The sequence below is a fragment of the Strix aluco genome, chromosome 5, assembly GCF_031877795.1.
Source record: "Strix aluco isolate bStrAlu1 chromosome 5, bStrAlu1.hap1, whole genome shotgun sequence".
Taxonomy (NCBI): domain Eukaryota; kingdom Metazoa; phylum Chordata; class Aves; order Strigiformes; family Strigidae; genus Strix; species Strix aluco.
The window spans coordinates 28177174-28196608 of NC_133935.1; the positions used below are offsets into that span (position 1 = coordinate 28177174).

General features: G+C 41.4%; 2 protein-coding genes across 6 annotated transcripts in view; one reads left to right on the forward strand and one right to left on the reverse strand.

Annotated features, from left to right (window-relative positions):
- The window catches only part of TIMP3 (TIMP metallopeptidase inhibitor 3), a 40046-nt gene extending 32243 nt beyond the window's left edge, over nt 1-7803 (forward strand). Inside the window, exons 3-5 of the mRNA XM_074826497.1 lie at nt 1697-1808; nt 2460-2581; nt 3219-7803. Of these exons, the coding sequence (XP_074682598.1) occupies nt 1697-1808; nt 2460-2581; nt 3219-3416 (432 nt within the window). The 3' untranslated portion in view covers nt 3417-7803. The remainder of the gene's footprint in view (nt 1-1696; nt 1809-2459; nt 2582-3218) is intronic.
- SYN3 (synapsin III) overlaps nt 1-19435 on the reverse strand; it is a 245881-nt gene that overhangs the window by 131475 nt on the left and 94971 nt on the right. For all 5 annotated transcript variants that reach the window (XM_074826492.1, XM_074826491.1, XM_074826493.1 and 2 more), the window contains 2 exons: nt 17388-17544; nt 10780-10869 (listed from right to left, as the gene is read on the reverse strand). In XM_074826492.1, coding sequence (XP_074682593.1) covers nt 10780-10869; nt 17388-17544 — 247 coding nt within the window. The remainder of the gene's footprint in view (nt 1-10779; nt 10870-17387; nt 17545-19435) is intronic.

The following is a 19435-nucleotide window of genomic DNA, read 5'->3' on the forward strand; positions in this document are numbered from 1 at the left end:
AGGCAAGGGTCAGTTCTTCCATATCCATTGAAAGACTTTGCTCAGTTATGGACACAATGGTGTATTCCAAACATAATCTGTGAGCTTTTGTTGATACAGTATGATTAATTTTAAAAAAATGCCTTCTTTGCATATTTGCTGGGTGTAGAAGGAAGGCTGGAAAATGCAAACTCTTTAGCATGTCTTTTACTGTACACAATAGTGCTATTACTGAGTTGTCGTACTATTATAAGATTATGCTGACTGGGGTAATATAACTAAGGGGAAAAAAAAACCTGGAAGACATTCCATGGATGCCCAGAAGATAGTTCGACCTCTCAGCATACAGAATTAGTAGTAGTTTTTTGCATTTTTATATGCAGTACCTGGGCCTAGCATAAAATCTGTTAAATCAACAGACATTCTTTCAGAAAGAAAAAGGTTTGTTGATTTTAAAGGAGGTGGGGGAATAGTGAAATACCCTGGGATAATAGGAGACTTCAAGAAATAGAATACAGCCTGGAAGAGAATACCACAGTTTAGGTGACACAGCAGCAAGGATCTGTAGCTCTGAGTTTGGGATTTTTTGTCCTCTTTTGCCTCACTTTAATATTTACAGTTAAACTGAACATGAATGTGCTCTCTATCAATAAGGCTGACAGAGAAAAGGATAGGCTGGAAAATGCTATGAAACTGTGATTCTGACTTACTGTTTTCCTTTAGCTTTTAAATATTGGCCATTCATACAGTTAGTGGGGAAAAAAAGAGACTGAATGCTTTGAAAAGATAACCAAATTTATAAGATGAAATTTTCAGGAAAATCATCCTCAATGTTTTAAAAATAGGATATGTATTATTGGGTCCAATGTACACAGGCAGTGGTTGTTTCATTGCTATGCACAGACTTCATTATGCTACTAACAGGTGGGCATGAGTTTTCCTAAATGGCAGCGGTAAGGTCAGGTCAGATCAGGACACGTGCTAATTTCTGATAGAATTCAACTGCCAGTATATTTCATTTAAACTGATCTGTAAGAAAGATTATGAAAAAGGAGAAGGAGTGTAGGGAAATTATGTATATATATTTTCTTTATGGTGCCCATCAGTACTGGGCTAATTTTAGGAGATGGGGTAGAATTCTATTGCTGCATTCATTTAGTTAGAGAAACATTAAATCCTTGCTGAGGTCAACAGGAGTTGTGTATGCTAGGCTTTTGAGAAGGAGGTGTCTGGCTGGATGACTTAAATCAAGTGCCAAAGGTTTGAAACTCTTACAGCAGCAACACTGGAAAATAGGGTCATTGTTTAAAAGAAAAATCCCTTGGTTTGGAAGAAATTGTCACATGAAGGAGAAAGATTTCAAACTTGAACTAATTTAATTTCTCTCTAATTATGAGCTATATAAGGGGAAAAATTGTTCAGGATGTTGGCAGAGTGTTGGTGCTTTGCTCACTCAGTGCCACTGGAACTAATGTGAGCGGGGAAAAGTGGTCCCTGTGCTGAATTGCAATGTTTTGTTAGCAAGTGGGTATTCAGCTTTTCCAGCAGATCTGGTGGGGAGACTTCCATCAGAGTCCAGCTAGTACCATTAGTCCTTCACCCTTGTAAACACTAAAAGTTCATTGCTTGCCACCAGTCTAGAAATGTAGATTGTAAAGAATCTAAGTGAAAAGTTGTCATCTTAATATGACTTAAAGCATTTTTATTCTTTCTCTAGATGTACAGGGGCTTCCAGATAATGCCACATGTTCAGTACATCTACACAGAAGCCTCTGAGAGTCTTTGTGGAGTCAAGCTGGAGGTCAACAAGTACCAATACCTGATTACAGGTAAAGGACAGCATAGTTCATAATCAAAACCTCTTCTGTTCTATACATGTATCTACTAAGGACATGGGCAGCTGTGTAGACAGCTCTATACACAGCTTCTCAAGTGTTAAGATGGCCAACAGTATTTTGATGTTCAGTACTTTTTAATGCTGAGAGTCATTTTGCTCTCTAGATTTCCTTCTCCCCCTCCTAAAATATCTCTTACACCCAGTGATGTTGTGACAAACACACTCTATGACAGTCCACAGCTGTCAATTCATACCTGAGCTGGCATCTGTCACAGGGAACTGGTTGCAACTTGGCTGTGCTAGAAATGGAAGGTCCATTTTGGAATGAGCTTTAGAAATGCAGGCTGCTGAGATGAGGGGATGCACGGGGACAGAGATGTAGCAGTTGTCAAGTCTTTTTTCTAGTGAAGGTGTCAATTCACTTTGCTCTGGTTTTGAGAGGAGCTTGACAGCATTACTCACCTGCATGTTGTTGCTGGTGCTTACAGCTGGCACAACACTTCTAACTTAGAGCAGTGCTGTAATCTTGCTGGCCAGAGATTCCTGAACCAGTTAATACAAAGAAAGCAGCATTAGCAATCTCAGGAAACGAGAAAAGTGCTTGAGCTAAGTGCTAACTTGTGATCATGTCTCTGTTTTCAAGGCCGTGTGTATGAAGGGAAGGTTTACACTGGCCTGTGCAACTGGTATGAGAAATGGGACCGGCTGACTCTGTCCCAGCGTAAAGGACTGAATCATCGTTATCATCTGGGCTGTGGATGCAAGGTATGTGCATCTCTAATTAGGTGGCATAAGACATTCAAACCCTAGAATGCGTTTTTCCCTGGCTGGTAATACCAATGATGCTGGTGAACAGCCAGGAAGAGAAAGGGAGGACAGCAATTTTTACAGGGGAAAATGTAAAGCTCAGCTTTAGTGTTGAGACCAGAGAAGAGTCAATCAAATAAAAATGCAGAGTCTATGCCTTTTTAATGCCTTGTTGGAGTTAATTGGGGTTGGGGAAGGCTTTCAGAAGCCATACAGAATCATTTTCAGGTGAATGTAATGAGGTACCAAAGGCTTGGCAAGATATGTCCAACTTCTTTCCTGTGTAAACATTTTGAGGGCTTAAAACCTCACAGCCTGGAACTGGCACTAAGATTTTTGCTTGTGGCCTCAGGCCTGCAAAAACATAGACACAAGTTCAACTTTTCTGCACCTGAAAAGCCCTTTCGACTCTGGAAGTACCTGTGTATGTGAAGGTAAGCACATGCTTATGTGCTTACTGAACTGAGGCTGAATTTTGGGATAGTAAGCAAGATTTGAGGGAGTTGAATTTTGAATCCCTTGTCTCTGGTAAAAAGACATTTTCTATAATGTTGTTTTTTATGTAGCCTTACCTGATTGCTCTTTACAATTGCAGATTAGGCCCTGCTACTATTTGCCCTGCTTTGCCACCTCCAAGAATGAATGTATTTGGACAGACATGCTCTCCAACTTTGGCCACTCAGGATACCAAGCAAAGCACTATGCCTGCATTCAGAGGGCAGAAGGTTACTGCAGCTGGTATAGAGGATGGGCGCCTCCAGATAAAATGATAATCAATGCCACAGACCCCTGAGCATGCTTATGCCTTCATTATCTCCCTTCTTCCTTACTTGTGGCTGATCTTCCTTTGGACACTAACTCTTACCAGATCATGATGATGACAATGAAATTAGTGCCTGTTTTCATGCAAATTTTAGCACTTCGAACACTTAAAAAAGAAAAGGAAAAAAAAAAAAGGAAAGAAAAGAAATCTGTGCTACCTTACTGAATTTGTAATCACCTTTTCCATTTTTTGATACCACTCATTTTGATCAGACGACATTTGGGAGCTTACTTTTGCACACCAGAGGGAAAAATGGGAGTTAAAAAAAAAAAAGAAAAAAAGAAAAAAAGTGGAGCTCTTGCTCTCTTACATGTATCATTAGCTGTAGCAATATAATCTCTATTTTTTTAGGAAAACAAAAATCTAAAAACTATGCCGATTAGGCACTGTATTCTTCTATGCTCTGTCTTCCCATCACCCCTCCTCATGCACTAAGTGCTGAAAATATGTAGACAATTCTATTCAAAGGAAAACAGGTTTCATTAATCGATTGGCAAATGAAACAAACTGAAAAGAAACCCAGCCTAAACTCTGGAGAAAAAATGACGTCCAGAAGAAATCCTCCTCTATGGGAGAGATTGACAATGTGATTGACTCCAGCAGTGGGAGAATTCACCTGGTGTGTTTGACTGCATCATCTGGTGAAAGTATTGTTGACTGATTGTCCTAGCTAATTTAGTCACAGTGTGAATGCAGCAGCACATTTGAAGTTCTGGCTTTCCCCAGAACAAAAGAGAGAGTATTTTGTATTTTTGTTGTTGTTTAAAAAACAAAAACCCCATTCCCTATGTTCAGGGAGGTAAATCCACCTACAGCAGAGCAGATGAAGTGCTGTGCCATGCTGTTTTGAGCAGCATTGGCCCCTAAAATTTTTGCAGCTTAGCTTCAACAGCAAAACCAGCTTGTGAACACCTTAAACCAAACAGATGCAAAAATGCCAACTGTAAATCAATCACATGGAAGAGGGAAAGGGGAGACTTGCTAGAGCTCTTACTATAAAAGTAATCTATTGCCAAAATAGTGTTTTGCTGAGCTAAGATGTATATACATATAATGACATAAGCTATTTTTGACAGGACGTGGATTTTTTTTTTTTTTGGTGTTATAAACAAAAGAATGATTTGATTGTGTTTTAAAGACAGAAATATTGACATTCCAAGTCAGTGAGTTGTTTTTAAGATATTGAAGCTCCAGCATATCTGCAGTAGTGGCAACAGTCATTGTTTCCTCTGTACCTTCTTGCACCACTGTTCCTCCCCTGCAGCTACACTAGCTGCATTTGTTTATATAGTGAAAGGAAGTGTGTGTGGGGGCTAGGCAAGGACAAGGGGTTTCCTAATAAGTGCTGGCTGGGATCATAAACTTTCAGCTGCCCAGAGGATTCCTTCTGTGTCAAGTGCTGTGTTTCCCTCTAGGCACTGTTCAGCACAGCCCTGTACATGTGCTCATACTATGTCCTGCAGTGATGTGGGAGGAGGAGCTTTACTGTCTTGTGCTTTGCTGTTGACTGGAGAAGTTTTTTTGTTCTATTTTGTTTTTTATTAAGAAAACTATAATATAATTTTTCTTATAAAATAAAAGTATTTTAAGTTTTAATGATGGTGAAGAAGGGGTGCTGACAAAATGGGTGACTGAGTTTTGGATGGGGAGGGCTTGGGCAGGCAGAAGATGATGCTTAACTTCGTTTTTGTATTATTATGATTATTTATCTTAAATTTCCATATGTCTTCAGTTCATTCCACTTAGAAAGCAGAGCTGCCACCAGCAGGAAAAAGTGTTGGAGTGATTCCAGCTCGGGGCAATATAGCATTTTACAGTCAGTGACCTCGATTACTGGAGAGTTGTTTGGGACCTCTTTGCCAAATGGAAACGAAAGGGTGTCTGAGATGGGCCCTGATGAATTTTTACGTTCCTTGCATGCTACCAGAGCTCTGCCAGACATACATTCCCTGAAATGCCCCATTTATTAGATGACTTGTTGCAGTAAAAATCACGTAGCTTCATTTTTAATGTGAACTTTAAAGGGCATTTTCAAAGAGTTGATGTAAGGGGTGCCTAGGTCTGCTGTGTATTTTTTTTTCAGCTGCTCTGAGTGGCAATGCAGCACAAAAGACATTGAAAGTCTGTTGGATTTTCCAATGATTCAAGCTTGGAACACTTTTCAGAAGTCCCCTTCCCTGTGACTACTCCTAAATTATGGGTTGGAGATGAGAGGGAGAGTAGGTGCTTCACAGCATGCATTATAGGATCAGGTGGTGGGTCAGAATGTTGCTGCTTTTGGCAGAGCACAGGGTTGGGCTTTAGGTACAGTGGAGCAATCTCTGTTCAAGCTGTGCACAGCTGACAATCTCTGAGGGTCACTGAGGGCAGAGTGGAGCCGGCCTCGCCACCCTCACTGTTTGCATCGTGTGGAGTCATGGAGTCAGCATCACTGGAGATGGCCCTCCTCAAGCTCAAGGCGACTTTGCAAAGCTGATGTCTCTTTGAGCTGCAGCCACTTTTCATGGCTTTGGAAGGCTAAATGACAATGCCCCTTGATACAGTAAAGTGTTGATCTGAATTTTCATTGAACTGCAGCTCTGCGTATTTTACCTGTCACTGATTCATTTAGCTAGCTGAGACATCACAGTATTGCACTCAAATTATTGTGAAAATACTTGCATTCTAATACTATGAGGACTTGTGTCCCTAAGTAGGATATAATGTAGCTATGTGCTTTGTAAACAACAAAACAGAAGATGCATTACCAGAAAATGAAGCGTATTCACATTATGTATTGCAGATGGTAAAATATTTCTGAGATGCAAACAGCTAGATCAGCAGGGGTTGGGGTTTGGTACCAAATCTTTCCCCTTCCTGTGTAAAGAAACAGTTGTTAAGGCTTTTAAAATGTGGAGCCAAAAGGAGGGGGAAGAATCCAGTAAAAATACATTTCTTTTGGGAGGCTTCTTAATTTTGTTTCTGTGCATGCTATCAGGGACATGTATTTCTTGGGCTAAGCTTGTGCTTGCATTAAAGAACCTGAGTGAAGGCTCCCTTGCAGTGGGAGGGAAACATTAAATGGATTGAACAGGCTCCAAATCAGACTTAAAGACTTCTTCCTTTCTACCTGCTCTCCTTTCTTCTGTCTTGCTAAGAAGTCACTTCTGCCTGCCAATGGAGAAAACTCTCCCTCATTACAGCAGGCCATGCAATATGTAGGAACACTTGGGCATGGAGATGTGAGGAGGCAGGTGTGAAGTTCTCCGTAAAATGTTAGGCTGTGGAACCTACAATGGCTTGCAGCAGCATAGATATCTTCCTGTCACCTCTGACATGCTCCTCACTTCACCCCATAACAGTTAGAGGAACTGTCAATGGCACACATGACTCATGCGAGCATGACCTTTGGACAGGATGAGGGCTCCCCCTCCCACACCCCCCCATGCTTTAGATGCACCAACATTATTAAAAGTACTTTTTAAAATACATAGTTCATTTTTAGACTGTTACTGTTCACTTTTGTATTTACAGATATTTTTCCTTATTTGCTTGAGAGTGTTTTCCCCTTTAGAATTACAAAAAATACGAAGAATATATTGAAAGTTTGGGGAAGATTGGATTTGATTTTCCAAAATAGAGGGGGTAGAGAGCAGGAGATCTGTGCATGGAGTACCTTGAATACAGTCTTCCCCCTACCCTGTATGGGACAAAACTACCATTTTAGGTCTAAATTCCCCATGTTTTGAAAAGTTATATGGCCCTTTAGGTAGGACTATTCTAAAACCTAAATATATCACGGTATCCCATTCATACTTGGCCAGAGTGAAATGCTACCTCGTGGTGATGGGAAACATGCTGTTGCGTTTTTTAAAGTGTTTGAAGTAAAGGCCTCCATGGGAACAAGATTCCATTCTTTCAGATGCCTCTGAAAGTGTATCTCACTTACGATATATTTTATACCTTAGAAGAGCAGAACAAAATTCAAGGAACTGCAAACATTTTTGTCTTTTTTTCAGAATAGTGGTTTTTGAAGCTACTAGTCTTGAGAAAAATCTTAAAAATCCACTAAACATTTGCTGCTGCTTTGCCTCTACTGTCCTTCTCTCTGACACTGTCCTTCCTTCATAGAGCCACTGTACTGTTCCTGATAGTCATGGAAACTTGGGGAACCAAACCCATGTGAAAAATCTTGTCCAGAAGGAATGTATTTGTTGCTAAATTTTCTAGCACTGTTTACAGTTTTCCTCCATGTTATTTATAAATTTTATATTCAGTGAATGTATATTGTCTCTTAAGGTAATGTTGCATAATGTTCACTTTTTTATAGTGTCCTTTTATTCTAAACAATAAAGTGGTTTTATTTCTATCACAGACATTCTGTCTCTGCTTCACTTATATTAGTTTCTGTCCACTTCAAATGTACACAAATGAATTTGCAAGTGGATTTATTAATTTCCTACACTTTCTTGATACCATTTTATTGGGCCCAAAGCAGATATTCTACCTCTGGTAATTCTTGTGCTTTGGCAAAGATCCCTCCAGCAGTCCTTCCCTCTTTTTAAGAGGTTGATCTCTCTAAGAATTGTTATTGGGGTCATAAGCCCAGGAGAGGCAAAAAATCCCTTTTGAAGTTAATGTATCCCACTTGTTAACTGGCCATAGGGGGTCACTACAGAGCAAGGCAGTCATGGCTGTCATGCAGCACCAGCAGGGCCTTAAAAGAACAGTTGCCAGATTGCTCTTACTTCCAGGGAACTGATTGCGGGGGGGGGAGGGTTGAAAGGTACATGCCTGTGGCAAAGGGAAAGGAGATTAATCTTTTGGACCTTTTCTGCTGTCAAATGTCAGAGCCTTATGTCCTGTCTTTAGGCTTACTGTTTAAGGCTGGTTAAATATGCCCTGTTGTCATGAGAAAGAAGCTTCAGGAAAAGCATTTTCAACTAAATGAAAATGCTCACAAAATGGGCCTACAGTTAGAAATTTCCTTTATCTCACTTTTACTTTAGGAAAATCTATATTCTTTCCACGGATGAAAGAATGAAACAGATTTTAAAATCTGTTCTATGTTTAATCCAAAGGTTTAGAAAGTAAGATTTGTAAAGTTTTGGACATAGAAGGATGAGGATTTCTTATGCGAGAACTTCATTCCTTAAAGTATATTGCATTGCAAAGAGGTAAAAAGGTAAAACCATAACACTAGTTATAAACACTGCCGGGGTCAGCCATCAAAGGACCACAGCATATTTTACAAGTGCTAGCTGGTATAGCTTGAAAATGTCTCCAGGAAAGGGAAGAAAAAGAGTGAGAACGGGGGATCATTATATGCCTTTCTGACACATGGAGAGGCTGATGCACAGTCCGCGAGAAACTTTCACAGGTACTTGGTGGAGTGTTGACTGCAAAGGAGCTTGCTTGGTGTAAGCACTTGCCCTCTCAGCCTCTCACAGCCCAGGATACTGTGAAGATGCACCCAGAAAGGATCTTGAGAAGTTATGTAGATTCATTCCATGAGGCAGACCCCCCACCTGGAAAGGGCTGACCTGAATTTGCTCAAGTGGATTGTTGCTTGTGTAAATGTTTGGAAAGTGATTTAAACCAGATTACTCAAGCTTGCATATCAACAATAGTTTGTGTTCAGATGAGATCATCTACGGTTTAAAAAGGTTCCTGTATTCTTTTGGGAGTAAGCAATAGCATCTCCAAGTAGGTGAACAGTTATAAAGATGACAAGTATATGAACTTAAGATCAATGCTCTGCTGAACCAAACTACTATGCTGGTAACAAATGCATTTACATGCTAAGGAATCAAGAATCAGATTTCCAGACAACAAAATAGTGCTAAAAGTGCTAACTAACATATTTGCAATGAAAACCTTAATCAAGTCTTCCAAAAATACCATTCCTGAAGTGATGGTCAGACAAAGTCACAACTGTCCTGAAGCATTACATATGTCACAAAACCCTCTTTATTAATCACCAGGAATTAAATGCAACAGGATTTATCAATTAATTTGTCTTAAAAGTCTGCAACAGTCACATAGTGTTTAGGGACCATCCATTTCTTCAGGTCTTAAATGATAATACAACTCTTAGCACTGCATTACCTGAGTGCTTCACAGCACTCATGACTTCACTTACCTTCATGACGTGCCTGTGAAGTATGGAAGTGCTGTTGTCCACACAGCACAGGTAGCGAACAGAGTATTGGAACAGAGAGATGAAGGACCAGCATTTCAAGGTATCCAGGTACCAAGCGAGTACCGGTGGGATTTTTCACAAGAATCTAAATAAGACTTCCTTTTGAATTTTGAAGCTCTCACTCAGTGCCTATATCCACCATCAGGTTCCTACACCCTATTATGCATTGTGGTTGGCCCACAGTGTTGCAACAAGTGTGTGAGAAGAGAAGGGTTTTAATGTTTTTGAGCCCTAGTTTGACATTTCAACAACCCTAATCTTAAGGCTGCCAATGCTGCTTGAGTTCACAATCAAGCGTGGGAAATAAAGCTCAGCCAGCCAGTGGCTCACACGGGGGGTCATGGTTCACACAGGGTCTCATCAAAGCCTCAGCCAGGTAAGAAGAGCCACCAAATCATGGATGTAAGTTGGGAGCAAAAATTTATGAAGGACTAGTCATCCTTTTAACCCAGGGAAAACAAGAGACATGAACAGTTTTAAACAAAGCCACTTGCTTTGCTGTGTTCTCCAGGACTAAAGGCACCTATACAGATCTATTTGGAAGGTGCCCTAAGAGCAAACTCTTAGTGCCCAGTAGTCACACAAAGCACTGACTAAACACTCAGTTGTTGACAGGAAGACTAGACTCCCGAGCCACTGTGCAAAGGAAAAATTACAAGCTGAAGCAAACTCTTTTTCAAAAACTCCAATTTACTTTGAGTACCTAGTCAGGCTGATAAATGTTTCATGGATGGCACCCATGTGACAGACCAAGCAAACTGACATTGTGAAACAAACATCTCTTATGGCCCATGTCCCAAATCATCAATGTATTTTAAACAATTCCAGGAGGGGGAAAAATATCCACTTTATCTGAATAAAGTGATTCCTTTAGGACGAGCTTTTGTTGACTAGATTTTACAATGGATTTCTGCTTTGGCTTGAGCCTGTTATCATTGTTTGCTTTTTCAGGGCCCATACATGACCTGGGGGAGTGCTGAGCAAGAAAGGAAAGAGGTTTTTGCATATTGCATATTGCTTTTTAGCTAGTAATTCTTTGTACGTGAAATAGAGACTCTTCCCAGCAGTTCCCCCATCATCTCTTGTGCTCAACTCACATTTTCTGCTTCCCCCCCATCCATGCTGGCATCAGATGAAAGCAAAGGTACTCACCATCTGCTTATGGCTTGGGAAGAATGTTTGCTCCACGAGGGGGAACTTCTCAGGACCCAGCAAGTTGAAGATTTTAATGAGCTGAGAGAACTTGGGGTGAGGGAGGGGGAACAAAAAACAGACGCAGTGGATTGTCAGTGACTTATTGTGTAACAGGGAAGTGCTTGCAAAATGTTCTGATACTGGTAAAGGAGGTGAGAGAAACATGTTATTATGCCTTTCCCACCTTGCTTTCTTGACCTGAGAGCAGCAAGAAAATACTCAGGGCCAAGTCAGCCTGTGTACACAAACCTTGGACTAAGAGAGCGGAGAAAGGGTTCAAGAGCCAGAAGGGGATCAGTTTGGGTTTAGTTACAGATCTGCTATGAACAAGTTTTGCTTTCCAAATGTGCCCCGGGAGGGGGGGGGGGGGCGGGGGGGGGCCTCCTTCGTAGAGGAAAGGGCTCAGGGGAGTGACCAGGCAGGAAATCAGTGCCGACACTCCTGAGCAGAGACAAAATAAATCAAAGTTCTCCCTTGGATCTCTGCCCTGCAGCCAAATCAAAGCAAAGCACGTTTACCCGTTGTGCTAAAGGGAAGGAGAATTTCTAAGGGACAGAGATGACTGGAGGGAATTGCCAGTGCTACCTGGTTTGAGTGTTAGCATGAAGCCACTGTCAATAATAACTGACATTTATTATGAACCAAGGGTCTCCCAAAAGCCCCCCATGCATGGCAGGAGAAAGGGGAGATCATGTACTACCCCGTCCCATCTACCAGTGAGGTCTGAGGGAGGCACCAGTCTGTGAGGATGGTATCTAGAGAAATCAGTATGTAACATCAATGGAGAAAGCAACAGTGCTCATATTTCATGTATAAGGGCAAACATTTGCCATTGTCCCCACCTGTCAGCATGAACTTCACCATTATCACCACTATCAACACTGTCATAAACTGTTCATCATTCAGGGTTGTGCCCAGCCAGACACAAAGCTCCCCATGGTAGGACTGAGTTTTGATTTCAGTCCAGGCTCCAAAATCCCAACAGAAGTGTATCACAGCAAATTCCTGCTCTGCTTCGGCCATCTGTGAAGTGAACAGACTATTCTGTATGCTGTCTGCAGCCTCCCTATTCAGTCTATCATTGATCAGCTGGAGAAAAACCCAAAACTATAAGAGAGAAACTTAATAACCATGACAGGAAATGTTGCTGAAGCAGGGTTGATATACCAAAGAGAGTAAGAGGTGATATATATCCCAGAAACCTTCCAGATCTCAGGAGCAGCTTTTAGATTCTTTACAATCACACATCTAGACATCCTGCTTTATCTCTGAAGATGTACAGCCCCATTACCATGGACAACCTGAACTGTCAGTGTTGTTGGTGGTTAGACTAGCAGTCTTTCAAAAGGGGGAGTAAAGCTGAGTTAGGTAGTTTGGTTATTTCCATGGATGTTAAGAGAAATGAAATGATTGGGGATTGCTCCACAGGTAAGAATTTTGGTTCCTGCTGAGCTGGTAGATGTGACTGAATTTCCCATTGATGTCCTATTTACAAAGTATTTTAGAAATTGAATTTAATTTCCAAGACCCCTAGAATTTGGTAAAATCAAGTTAATTAATAAAAGTCTCCAGTCTGGGCTAAGTGTCACTAAGTCCTCTACATAAGTTCCTTCAAGTTCCCCATCAAAACTAGGGATGCATTCATCTTGAAGGAGATCTTTGTGTCACCTGAGGGAGGTAACACACAGATTAAGGGAAGGAGTCAGACATCTAGGGAACAAAGGAAGGGAAAGAAAGCCCTCTTTCTTCCCAGTAGCATGAGCTGCCTAATCTTACATGTTCTGAGCACTTCTGAGCAATGGCTGAAGCCAGTAAATGTACCAAATTGCAACCCCAAGGTTACACTGCAGAAGAAGAGAGAGCTACTGAGAATGTTTTCTGCTGAGTAGCTACGTTAGGGCTCCTGTCCTGGCTACTGGAATAAGCAAAAAGGATTTCTGTATAAGAAGTTGAAACTTCACTTGGTGGTGGAGAAGAAATACCCCTTTGGGAGTTAAAGGCTGGTATGTGTGTAAAAAAATGTAACCAGTGTGCAAAAAAATTAGGCTGCAAGGTGTGTGCCAGGCCCAGGCCATGTGCTGAAGGGGCCGCTGCAAGAAGACAAATGCAAAGAATCCTTTTCCTAATCTTGTAGGTCAAAATGTGGCATTTAAGAAAACATGAAGAGGTGATCACTAACACCCCCACCCTCACATGCATCAGCAGGTAAGAGAAAAACTCCTTGTGTAGAATAATTATTTTTGGCAAGGAAGGTATTGCTTTTGGAAAAAAGGACAGCTTCCTTCTCTTAACTACTTACACTAGCCCTGCACATCCTAGAGAAGAAAAATAAAGCCCTGTTTTGACTAGCAAAATGAGCAAACAGGACTTAAAACTTAAACAGAATGAGACAGAGACGGGTAGAGGAGGCAAAACACCCTGGCTGAGAGCAGCACATGCCCCTCACTGCACATGCATGCAGCCCTGGCGAGCCATGGATGCCGTGATGTTGAGGTGACATACGTTCATCCTAGGCAAATAGCTCAAACAAAATAACTGGAACAACGATACAGCTGACAGCATCCTGACTTGTTCCCTGGGCTTCCTTTTGAAGCATACAGCTCTTGGCTGTTGCTGAAATAACAAGTGTTTCAGATGGCCAGATGAGAGACTCAGCCATCTGGGAGCTTCTTCAATGGGCCAAGCCTGCAAAAGGGTCTGACTTTGGTATTGACTATCATGGGACAATTTCCTCCTTTTTTTTTTTTTTTCTGGCAAATTGTTAGGGACAGGATATTGGCAAAGAGACACCCATGTTACATGGTGTAGCAGCCTCCTCCATACCTGATAGCAGGGCTCAAGTAGCACCTCCCAGTGCACTTCAGGTGGATGGGAATGTTACTGTCACAGCTCAGCTAGATATAACTGCCCTTTCCACATTTTGGTATCAGTTCTTACTTCCTATGGTTCCACTGGTTTCAGTGAAATTGCACCCAGACCACAGAGTAAGACATGGGGCAAGGCAATGTGGCACAGCCTGGTTTTAAGTGCCTGGAACAAGTATGCAAGTGAAATGCCTTGCCTGCCTGGTTGGACAACAAAGTTACTTGCAGGGAGTCTTTACAGAGAAATAAAAAGATCCATTCAGAGGATCTCAAGGCCTTTTGCGTATTTTGAAAGTGCCTAGGCCATCAGGGATCCTATATCCCTTGACAGTCAATAACAGTTTGCCTGAGAGTTTCTTGGACTCTGTAGGTCACTGTCTTCAAGCGTTCATATTTCCTGCAGTCTTACAGATGCAAAAGTTGCCTCACAAATACAGACATTACTGCATGTAATATGAGTGCTATTCTGAGCATTGTTCCCACTGTATTTTGTATTGCAAATTTTATAGCACAAAAATTATTATTAGTGGTTGAAGTATTGTGTTTAGAGTGCTTGTAGCATTATTTCTCAATAATTATGGGATCATCTTAAAACATAGGTTTCTTAGATGTTTCTCTGTGTGTGAGATCCCCCTGAATATGTCGGTTTCTCTTTCAGAAATGCCTATTTCAAACTATGCCTGTGTTTAATGCAAATTTTAACCTTTGAAGAAATTTTTGTATTACAGTACTGGAAATCTGGCAAATGTCATTAAAAAATGGGGCTGCATGTTTGAGTAAACTCAAGCCCAAACTCAGCTGATTGTAATTAGAGTTGTTGAGAAAAAACATTGTTGCAAATTGCCAAGGAAAAACAGTCTCACTTTCATCCCCCTCCACAAAATCATAAACATTTCTATGAAATGGAACCATTTTTGGAAAAAACAAAAAGGGAGAGTGAAAAGCACATTTCCCAGGAGTATTTACTTTGATTTCTTCATCTATCTCAACTGTTTTCTGGGTCCAAAATGTTTCCAGTAATCTTTGTTAGGCAGATCCCTGATTTCAAGATGCCTGTTTTGCAGAGTGAAACATGGACTGAAGTGGTCTGTCCCTCTCTCTTATTTCCTAGCTATCACAAAATCAGAATTTTCTGATTCTGCTGCCAGTAAAGCTTTCTGCCCTTAAATGCCTCAGTGCAATGTCTATCTGAGCTTCAACCTGATAAAATTTCAGTCGTGCCAATTACCAGCTCAGATCCCATCTGAGCTCTTAGATTACTTAACACATTGCAATCATTGGTTTGGGGGGTGATGTGTGTGCAGGGGCAGTAGGGAAAGAAGGCATTCTGCAAACCTGTTTTAAGTGTTTACAAGTGGTTTCCTTGACTACTCTGGGAAGGCTGTCTGAGCCAGCTGTATTCCCTGTGAGGAAAGCATGGCACAAGCAGACCCAGAATAGCTAGAGCTGAGTTACTGGCAGAGCCAATTTCTCCCACATTGCCTTGCCAGCCCTGCTTTCTTCTTTTTCTTTTTCTTTTTCTTTTTCTTTTTCTTTTTCTTTTTCTTTTTCTTTTTCTTTTTCTTTTTCTTTTTCTTTTTCTTTTTCTTTTTCTTTTTCTTTTTCTTTTTCTTTTTCTTTTTCTTTTTTTCTTTTTCTTTTGAGCTTGTTTTTTTTCTTTTATTTTAGATTCCTAAAAATAGGCCTGTCACATCTTGAGGCCCCTGCACACCATCAGAAACATAATTACAAGGCATGAATTGAAAAGTGTCAACTAAACCTTGACTGACTCAGCCCCAAAAATCAGATGGAATAGACCACATGACTGTCTTCCTCAGCAAAAGCCAGTGTAAATGCGGAGGCTTTTTGTATGGTCACCAGGGTCAACATGCTCATGTGTGTAGGACCAACTGTAGGAAACAATGCAAAGGTGTTGTACTAAGCCTGGTATTGATCCCTCTCTTCCATTTCCTCCCCTTTCCATTCCCAGCAACCCTTGTAATTCAAATGGGGACTGAGGCCACATGTGCATCATCCACCTATAGAGTGATGGAAAAGTGAGGTTTTTCCCACTACTATCATTACGGCACTGCAACATTTTTGGAAAAGGCAGGACCTTGGTTTTGGTCTCAACAAAACCTGCAAATGTCATAAAAGGGGTGAAAACTGAGAAGACTATGCCTCTTACACTGGTACCTTTTTGGTAAGAAATCCATTAAATCCAACACTGCACAGTCATGGAAACAAAAGTCTGAGTCATTACAGACCTCATCTGGATTTGAACTACTGATCAACACACTATACACTAAAAGGATATTTATTCCAACTAAAAAACAATAACAACAAAAAGACTTGATTAGGTAATGAGGAAGATATTTACCACTTGTTATAAACATTCCAATGCACCCCAAGCTACATTTGTGCAATGAGTAAGGGGAATTCCTAAAAACATATCTTAAAAGTTTTTCATGGGTGCATATTAGGAAGACCCACCTCCTTGTCACATCCATATAGCTTGTAGTTCCCTGCTTTGGACCTAGAACAATGCAGGGAAACTTCCATTCTGAGAGCATCAGTGATCAGAGAGGGCACTTTGGGGTGAAACTGCTTGGAAGACCCAGATGTGGACCCCAAAATAGTATCAGCATCTGACTTCTTCCTGCAGGTGCTACTATGGTCAGCCTTGCTCCTGTGGCTCTCCTGCTCCTGCAGTTCCTGCTGACTTAGAGCCGGTCACAAAGTAGGTCTGTGGAATTATTATAAACTTTGATTTGTGGCTGAGACAAGGCAATGAAAATATTTTTTAGGGTTTTCTGAGATTTTTAGGTGAACTTGACAAAATGTAAAGAATGGGTGAAGGGGGGTCCCAGTGCAAAATATCAGAACACTGTCCTGTTCTCCCCAGGAGCTGACTCAGCCCAGGGTGTTTCTGAGGTGCAGTCTTTCAGGTTCAATGAACAAACACTTTATGATTATCTTGTATTTCCTTTTGAAACTGTTGAAAAACTCTACATGCTTTCCCCCTTCCTTCTGCCTCTTTCCCAGGTCTTTGTCATTCTATGTTCCCTTTTTTCCTAGACCTAGCTGATGAAGAAATCATCTCTCTACCTTTCTTGCCTTTCTTTTCAGCTAATTTCCTCACAACAAAGCACCACTCAGAAAAAGTAGGAAGATAAGACAAGAGAAGACAAGTGCAGGTTGCACTTCTGCAAGGAATGGATAATCTTAAGTCATAGGCTGGGGCACCTGAATACAAGTGTGCATCTAATAAAAGATGGTAGAAATAGCATAGTTCAGATACCTTCTAAAACAGTGAACGTTAATGGTTATTTTGAGGTAGTTTTACTGTGTTTTGGTCAGGACAGAGATGTGCTACTATTGATTTGATATTATTAATCTATTACTATACATCTACTCTGCCTTACAAGAAATCTAGGTGTTACTGTACTGTTAGCTGCTTGTGACACATTAGAGTCTGGGATAGGTGTAACGTCCTACTCAGGGTGAGGAAATAACACTTTGATATTACTAGAGGCTGATAAAGGAGTAGTGCTGGTAGGTTTTTTTCCCCCAAGAATTCCCTGTTGGATTCCTAATGTTGTTTAGATGATGGTTTTAACCTAAAGAGACAAATTCCTATGAAACAGACTGGAAGCTGAATTTGGTGCTTTATCAGTACCAGATATCTGCTTTGCAGTGTTGGCATGCTGGATCATCACTTACCACCCAGGGCTTGCTGCAGAAGTTGTAGATGGAACAGAGGGAGTTGACCGTGTGGATGCCACCATACTGGAGACCAATGATGAGGCTGCGGAAGTCCTCTCCCAGTGCCATGCTGTAGGCGTGCTGCCGTATCAGGACAAAGTCTGGCTTGAAGGACCTGGAAAAGACGAGGGGAGTGATGTTTTACTTTCAAATGCTTCTAGCCTCTCCTTGTTTGTTTTCCACCCTTCCCCTTTCTTTCCATTGACACGTTGCTCTTCTTTGGGCCTCTTGTCATGGGTTGCTTGCATTAGAAGATAACAAACAAAACAAAAACCCCTAGTCATTGAAGAAAGGAAAAATCCAACATACCTGCAATTGTGAGAGCATAGAAACAGGCCAAACAGATTTGCTGCAGTTTCCATGTCACTCAGGCATGCACAGGAAGAAGCCACAAGTGGAGCCAAGTGTCATAAATTCATGGTGGGGGGATACTCTTTTCTTTCTAAAAGCTTGGCCATATTTGGCAAGCTTGTTGCAATGTGCAACACAGATGAAGGAGCAAGTTTGTTTCCTGATGATTGAACTTGATATTGAAGCAATGCCCAGTGGGTGGGAAGATCATGAGGGATTTAAAAAAGTTATCGTACACATCCATACATTGACATACATTCCCCCTTTAATCACTTTACTATATACGTAGCACATCCTCTTACGGCTATGAGTCAACAAGTAAAGGGCAGGCATGGCAATGTAATTAATCAAATGAGCAGAGACCCTTATCCAGTGCTGTGACTCATGGTGTGGACTTCCAGAGCATTATTTAGCAAGACTGGAGCTGGGACTCATATGGTTCAACAGCAGCAACTCTCAGCAAACGCATGGAGAATTGAGGCCTTTTCTAGGTAAGCCAACAGGCGATCTTTCAAACAGCCAGCTTTCATTCCTTGCTGATGTTGTGTCTTTGGAGCCGTTCAGGAATCTCTGGAAACAACAGCTGGAAAGAAACTGTTCCCAAAATGGAGCTCAGCAGCTCATTCTGAAAGGCATGGAAGGGGCTTTTTGACTGAAACAGGGGATTATTTTATACTTTAACAGAGATTGCATCAAGGACATTGGAAAAATCTCCATGCTGTATTAAAATTTTTCAGAGAAATGAGCTCTGTAACCAGGTCCCATTACCTCACAACCCTTGAACATTTTCCTTGCTAAGAGACTATAATTTCTATCCTTTGGATGTATGAGCTGGAAATACTTTGGGTTTATAGCCCCTATTTATATTTCCATCATTCTGACAGGGAAATCTGAGATGGTGACTCTGGGCCAGATTGTGGCAACAAACACTGCATACAAAACGCAGCGCAGCTTTGTTGTTTTAAAGCTGTTCATTTTGTTTGTTGGCCTTGGGCTTTTTTTATCACCTGAGACATGGTGAGGAGCATGCTTTGCTTTTGTGATGCAAGAGGCCAAGCTTTGGAAATGTTGTGATTCCCTCCCATGGAGTATTTTTAAACCCAGGGATATCATCTAATGTACTTGGCACCAAAGGTGGTGCTGTCCTCCAGCAGCGAGATGCATAATGAGCATCGGGAAGGCTGTGCTATCACTGTGGAGTTGATTTATGGCCCTCCGTTGTGTCAATGGGGGTGAGGCAAGAGGTGACCCCCTGCTGAGAAACAGCAAGTAATACAAATCTTGGAAAGGTTGATCTCCTCCATTCTGCAGGACTTTCCATGTAGAAAGTACTCCAGAGGCAGGCACAGGTCCTCAGGAAGGATTAATCAGCTTCCTAGGACCAGGACTCAATATCTATGCTGAGTTTAATAACAGTTGTGGTGCCTGGAGGGAAAGGAGCTTCAGGCGTGTCCCTCCTTCATTCAGCTTTCTGAGTGTATGAAGAAGAAAAATGTTCCTGTTATAGCTCAGGTCTTTCCCCAGAATTGACTTAGGGAACAGTACTTACTGGGGCTGTACGTAATGGTTCAGACCATTGCTCCAGTCTCCCCTGAGGAAGTGGCAGTATTTGCCCTTGAACATCTCCCCCAACACGCTGGAGTAGGGATGTAGTG